The sequence below is a fragment of the Athene cunicularia genome (assembly GCF_003259725.1).
Source record: "Athene cunicularia isolate RWA chromosome 3 unlocalized genomic scaffold, athCun1 chr3_part1, whole genome shotgun sequence".
Classification (NCBI taxonomy): Eukaryota; Metazoa; Chordata; class Aves; order Strigiformes; family Strigidae; genus Athene; species Athene cunicularia.
The window spans coordinates 49,232,037-49,239,453 of record NW_020799097.1 but is presented as its reverse complement, the minus strand read 5'-3'; the positions used below and the strand labels follow the sequence as shown (position 1 = coordinate 49,239,453).

General features: G+C 40.8%; 1 protein-coding gene across 1 annotated transcript in view; it reads right to left on the bottom strand.

Moving 5' to 3' along the window:
* Nucleotides 1–412, bottom strand: part of SOBP (sine oculis binding protein homolog) — a 123,787-nt gene extending 123,375 nt beyond the window's left edge. Inside the window, exon 1 of the mRNA XM_026844904.1 lies at nt 320–412. Within this exon, the coding sequence (XP_026700705.1) occupies nt 320–397 (78 nt within the window). The 5' untranslated portion in view covers nt 398–412. The remainder of the gene's footprint in view (nt 1–319) is intronic.
* Nucleotides 413–7,417: the final 7,005 nt, after the last annotated feature.

The following is a 7,417-nucleotide window of genomic DNA, read 5'->3' as shown; positions in this document are numbered from 1 at the left end:
GGCCCGGGGGAGCCCCGGGGAGCCCGGGCTGTGGCGGCGGCAGCGGCGGCTGCGGCGAGAGCTCCCCCTCCTGTTTCGCTCCTTCTCAACACGGTGGGAACCGCATCATGGAACCTCGGATACCAAAAGGTGTGTTCACACAGGTCTGCCTGCGCCTGTGCACGTGTGAATACACATGTAGACCCACACATCGAGGAAGAAAGCCGAAGGTAAAATGGGGGGCTCTGGGGGGGATTTCCGAATAACAGCCGCTGATGTCGCATGTCAAAAGAAAGATGCGTCTCTGAATTGGTTTCTCTTAATGTTGCTGATAGTTTGCCTTATTTTTCCCTGCTTGCCAAGGTGTTGTCAGCTCTCCATCAGGTTGCTTAGTAATGCCAGTCACTGTGGGAAACATATGTCTACGCAGTCTTTCACAAGCTAACCTATTCCCATCTCACCTGCATCTGAGGTGAAGCTGTAATAAACCAGAATTTAAATTCAGGTATTTGGTTTGCTGAAGTATTTAATTAAGCAAAGAAATTCATTATATGTGTTCACAGAAAAGTACCGTTACATTAATTTTTTTTTTATTTTTCATTTGATTTGCAGTGGAAAGGTTCCTCTGACTTTTTGTATGACATGCTAAAGTGATAGATTATTTATTCCATCAGAAGCAAATAAATGCACCATAGGATTAACATATAGGCTCCTGATATTCTTTGTTTTTAAGTACAGCCAGCTATTTTCATCCACATGGAAGACATACATGTGAACTTCTCCCTCGCTTCAGTTCCACCCAATCCCCACTTCCACTTCAGTGATGTTATTTCACCCATACCTTTGAGAAGGGGCACATTCCACTCGTTCCTGAGCTTGGATGAATGCCCACAGCATTACTCACACACCGTAGTGTGTCTGTAGATTCCTTTCTGCTGTGGATACTAATCTCAATCCAGAGTTTCCTTAGATGATTAGAGGCTGTTCTGCAAAATGTCAGGAGGTAGCCTCTCCAGAGCAGACACAGTATGGAAGCTGAAATGGGAGTAGTGGCGGCTTTCCAAATGCAAAGGTCTGGAAATGTTTGGAGGTACTTTAATATGGATGAATATTTCATTTTTTGTGCTGCTTTAGGGTATCAGTGTCAAACCTGTACAGATGAATGGCAAGATAGAGCCTTAATACTGTTAATGCTTTTTAAAGTTTTGGCAGACACAGGGAAACTTTATTTGACTTTTTTAATCATTAAATAATGATTCCTCTTCTTGCCTGAAATGTCACATAATTTGATAAACAGAAAGAAATGTTAACTTGTTTCTCTGTTTCTTTGTTAAATACTTCCAAGTCTTTTGTTAAAATGCCTTTTTGTCTCTTGTTTCATTTCTCATGTTCCCTACACCAAAAGTAAGCAAGAAAAAGTCTTTTCCTTCTTCAACATCAGAGAACACCACCTATGCCATTAAAAATCAATCAATAGTAAACCTTTAAAAAGGTATCAGCAATGCATTAAAAACCAAATTAGTAAAATATGCCCCGGACACTGGTATTGACTTTGGGGAAAAATCTTTATCATCTGTCTCCTGCTACACCCTATCTACCCACTATGGTTATTCAGTGACTCTGCTGCGACATTTTCATATTGAATATAGTGCTAAAAACCAGGTAGAGGAAAATGAAAGACCTATGGATGGGCAAGAAACTTAAACACATTTTACCAGACTGGAACTTGGCTGTAACAAACTATGCATTTGCAACCTCTAGACTTCATTACAGCTAAGGACTGTACCTCAGACTGAAACCTGCAAAACTTAAAAAGTTTCATTTGGTTCAAAACGGTGGTCTGCTTGCTCTGTTATGCAGGTTGGTAAGAGCATATACCAAGCTTTACTTTCCTGTGGGCTTCTTATTTCCTTGTGGCTGATACCCAAAATGGTGACCTCCAAAGGCTCCTTTGGAGAAGGTCTGAGGTATCCGAAAGACTCTCCTACTCTCTATGACCCTGTTTCTCACATACCTTAAAACCCAGAAGGAAAACTGGTGAGGGGTGGAGACTTGCACTCTCTGCAGCTGTCCCACAGTTGTAAAGCTCTCCCCAAGGTGAACTGAGAATTTTTACAACCAAGGCAAACTCATTTCTTCACCTGTCATTTCTCAACAACAGCCACTTCCACCCATTCCCATTCTTTTACTTCTCCACACAGAAGGCATCAGGAAAGAGTCTTTTTGTTTTCACTGTAAGAAACGGTTAAGTCTCCCAGATGCTACAATAACAGGAGGAGAAGGGAAAAGGTTGTGTGGGACCAGGATACAGCAAAAAGTTCTCCCTTATTTTTAACTTTGTTCTTTTTTTAATAGATCAATTTTGCTGATACATTCCTGAAAATATTATTACAGTAATCTACATCGAGTTCTTCCTAAAAGGAATCACTCCTCTCTTTGTCTTTCTGTGAAGAATAAAAGAATTTTTTACAATAAAGATAGCGGGTTATACATTTTCTCATAATCCTGTATTCCCCTTGTGAGCTTTGTTGCATGATATAGTATGTCAGTTTAAGTAACATCTGTCAAGGGATGAAAAACAATTACAGGTTCTTTTCATTCATAAAAGTCATTCTGGAGTTTCTTCATTCTTAATTTTCTTGTCATGCTTTCAAAAACATTATATCATTTTGTCCAAATTACCCCCTGCATTGCATATACAAGATACAGTGGGTTATTCATTTCTTTCCTGGACCCAAAGAAACATGTCAAGGTATCTACAGTGACATATACTAAATGATTTAGACTCAGGTAAAGTTGGGCTTTGACATGTCATTATTTGACAATTACTCTTCTACTGCAATGCTTGTTTTCCTGCCAGCATCTTGCCAGAATCCTACATGGCATGTGATTCAATCTCTTGATCTTCTCAGTTATATTTACATGAATTTTAAACATCCTAATATATAATGACAATGCATTCACACCACTGTGGTGAAAAGTCTGTCAAAAAAACCCCAAACATACTTCGGGAATGCATAACAGAAATATATTCAGGTCTAGGACTGACATGTATTTTCACTGTAGGAAAATGTTCTTTATTCAGCAAATCAAAGAATAGCTGAGAATGGAATGGACCTCTGGAGATCGTATAGTCCAATCTCCCTGCTCAAAGCAGAGCAGGTTGGCTCTGTGTCTGGTCATGTTTTGAGTATCTCCAAGGATGGAAACTCCACAGCATCTCTGGGTTACCTGTTCCAGTGTTTGACCACCTTCACAGTAAAAAATGCTTTTTCTTATGTTTAAATGGAATTTGCTGTATTTCAGTTTGTGCCCGTGTGCCCCTTGTCCTTTCACTGAGAAGAGCCATAATCTCTACTTCCCCCATCAGGTGTTTATACACATTGATCAGATCCCTCCAGAGCCTTCTCATCTCCTGGCTGAACAACCCCAAATCTCTCAGCCTCCCCTTGTATGTCATATGCTCCAGTCCCTCCATTATATCTATGGCTTTTCACTGTCCTTGTTCCATTATGTCCATGTCTCTTTTCTATGGGGGAGCCCAGACCTGGACCCAGCACTCCAGATGTGTCTCACTAGGGCTGAGCAGAGAAGGATTACCTCCCTCAGCCGGCCAGCAGTGTTCTTCCTAGTGCACCCCAGCCTTCTTTGCTGCAGGGTGCACTGCTGGCTCATGTTGAATGCCAGAGTCCCCAGGGCCTTCTCTGCAAAGCTGCTTTCTAGCTGGTCCCCTACCTGTAATACTACAAATATTATTCGTCTCTGGGTGCAGGACTTCATATTTCTTTGCTGAACTTCATGAGATTCTTGTTAGCCCATTTCTACTGCAATTTATTCAGTTTGCTTTGATTTATGATCTTTTAGGTAATAACTATTATCTGGAAATACTTGTTTTCCTGAACTGTGTTGCTTTTCCTAATTAAATAATACATGTAACATTAATGATAATAATCTGTCTCTTTCTGCCATAACCAAAAATGGATTTTGCTGAAAGACAGTCCTGAGAATCCTTCTCTACACAGGTAGCATTTTTTGCCTTTAAACAGGATGAATGTATGCATCCATCTCCATCCCAGATTCTTGAAGTCACATGTGATTATCAATTTCTTTTCACAACGCTACTAGTTAAAGAATTGACATGTCCTCACTACTCCCTTTCAGATCACCAGAGGATGCTGATGGGAGATGGTCACACACAACTTCTATCCACCAGCTGGTGTGGCAAAGGCTTGCCACAAGACTTCATCTTTGGATAACTTCTGGGAGTTGAGGGTCAGGAACCCCATGCATATCTTGATTAGCATGCCTTGAAATCCTGCCCACATACATGTCAACTGCTGCCATGCTGTGTTCTATTCTGAATATCACTAGAGGTGATATTCACCATTCCTGCAAGCTCAGACAGCAACTCCATTGCCTTGCAGAGCCCAGGCTTCCTCTCACCCCCCGGGACAACATGAGAAATTGCCTCTTACATAGTTCAAGTGAGTCACAGCTAGTGCATCTTAAGCCCCAGTGTGAGGAGCTGTAGACTGAGGTTTATTGGCTTTACCTGAATTGCCAACACCAAAACCAGGCCCAAGACCATCTTCAAAACTGATGATTAGTTGGGGTCATCTTGTCTGTTGTTAACTAATGTTACAACTACCAGTTAGTGTTACAGCTATTTCTCAGATGAGAAATAATCAGGAGAGAGATAAAGTGACAAAACACATGTACTTCAAGAGTCTTGTGGCCTCAACTAGAACCGAGCTCTTATGTCTTGTAGGACAGCCCTGTCACCATTAGAACATGTAATCTAACCTTCTTGGAAAAAAATGAAATGTGAGCCTCCCTTTGAACCAGCTCGACTTTGAGCTCACTCATGAAACACCAACGACCTTTGAAAGAACACGGGGATGGCACCATTGACAGATTTTGCCTTAGTTGGCTGCAAATAAAGTTATTTGAAATAACTGCCAAAGCTGTAATTTATCAGACTTTTTCACAGATTCCACAAAGGCAAGGAAATTCAAAGTTGAAAGGCTTTCTCCAAGCAGCACATGCCAGGCATTTGTGCATGAATTGCAGGAGGGGAAATGATATGTTTCTTTTAGAGCTGTTGTTGCCATCATGGAAAGCGAACAAGCATCTGTGCTTCGGAAATCAGTGGAAGGAAGGTGTTCCGTGAAAGGGAGCATGTGGGAAAGCGGCTTAAAATGGTGAGAGTGTATGAAAGTAGCAGGAGTTCTGAATGCCACTGGGGAGAAGAACTGGAACAAGGCTGACACATAGAAAGGTGGTGAGAAAGCAAAAAGAAATGCAAAGAGGAGTACACTGAAGGGGAAAAAAAAAAAAAAAAAAAAAAAAAAACCTGAGCAAATTCCAAGAATGAGAGAGGAACTGAGAAAGAGGAAAAATTATAGGGTAGATGGAAAGTGTATCTATTAGATGATTGTGCAGGTGAATGTGTAAGTTAAAGTTTTGATGTGTTTTACTGGGAAACAGATAAAAAGCTGAAAAATCAGATGTCCAAGCAGGACTCCAGATAGAGCAATGATCTATACTTTTATACTACACAAAGTCTGTAAGACAGCTGTCCCTTATAGCATTTTCCACCTATGCTGAAAAAATGGGAAGATTCACATTTAGTAATATTTAATTCAAGAGGACTATTTAACTTAACTCACCGTAAGGGTTGCACTGCCAGTCCTAAGGTTCTTTATTTCACTCCAGGGCTGACGATTTCCTATGTCACTACACTGTGAAGCTGAATCCAGAATAACAATTTAATACTTGAGTGCCCAGAGCCAGGCAGATGCTTTGCATAAAAGTGTTCTCTTGTGCACATCGAGTGCCTGCAGCTCCCCCCGGGAGGTGGTGGGTGCTAAGCACCACCAAAAACCAGGTCACCGTCACTCGGGAGCTCAGAAAGGAAATGAGGAGCTGAAGTTTAAGACTAAACTTACAAGCAAGTGACATCATCATGGAAGAGCGTGTCTCTGAGGGACTGCCATGCTTTCTGTTATTTGAATTTTGGTACATAATAGGCATGAATTTGTAAATCAGATACCTGTGTAGCTTGTAACAGCCTCCAGAAATAATATGAGGATAAAAGAAAGAGGAAATGAGAGAGAAAAGAAGGAAGATGGGGGGGAATGAATAAAACAGAAAGAGATGGAGATGTTGTTCAAGGCTTTTTTTAGACAAGCTTCAGCATGCCTCATTGGCTCTGAATGCAAACTATTAGTTAGGAGGTTTAAAATAAACATAATGAAGTGGGATTTTTTCCACATAACACATAATAAAACTGTGGAACACAGGTCCAGAAGATGTTTGGAGGGGCAAAAGGCTAAACAGCTCCAAAGAAGATCTTAGAAGAGCCAGACTTGGAAGTTCTAGGAAATAGTTCCATTTTGGTTAACTAAACATGACAGACTTGATAGAGCATCTGGTTTAAGTGTCTAGAGCACAGTCAGGTGGAAAATGGGTGGACATGACACAGGACATACTTCTCTGTACTTGCTCAACTTCTCATTCTCTCCCCTTAAGCATTCCATACTGGCTCGTATCAGAGACAGGGTATACTATCTTAGACGCTCCTTCCATCTGACTCCATACTCTTATATTCTATTTTGCATTAGTAGCTTATGATTTCCCTTCTATAGCTTACTTAACTGTATTGGCCTAGATCAATTGTTCTGCCTCTTGTACAGCAGCGGTAATGATGATTGCTATAATGTTAGATTTTAGTAATTTTAGAGCATGTACTGAAGTGGCAAGCAGACATTTTAATTACAGGGATTAAAAGGAGAATAGATGCAAGTGAGTCAAGGGCTAGGTAAAAATAAATGCATTGCCCCTTGTACCCTGAGGATCATCACTCTTTGTGTCCAACCGATTGACATCAGGAGAAATTCAAAAGCAGAGGGAATCACACTGAAAAACACCTATACAGAACAGAAGGGTTTACATAGACTGGGAGAAAGTATACAGTCTAGATAGTGCTGTATAGTATAGATGAATACCTTTATTCATCTTGATTTAATTTCCTCAGAGCCATTTAGTCAGTGCTACTTAAAACACATTATTTTGTCCAGACACAGAATTACAAGGATGGATTCAAATGATTCTGTTTAACTTGGGATTTCTAACTCAAATTTTAAAACCATTTTCTTTATCATCTGGGTTGACTTTTATATATTAAGACTTGGTTCCCAGACAGACATTACTCTCCACCCGGTAGTGAGACAGCGAGTGGGCACAGAGGGTGAGAAGCCCCTTAGAAAACTGTTTCCTTGAGTGCTCTGGTCTTTAAAGTTGATCAGTAAACAACAAGCCAGTGCTGAGTCTCCTGTGCAGAGTGCTCATGCTGTGTGACACTGCTCAGGTAGTGGCTAGTGGCTTTCTCAGGAACTGGATCTTTCAGGCACGCTTCAAAGGGGACTCATAAATAGAA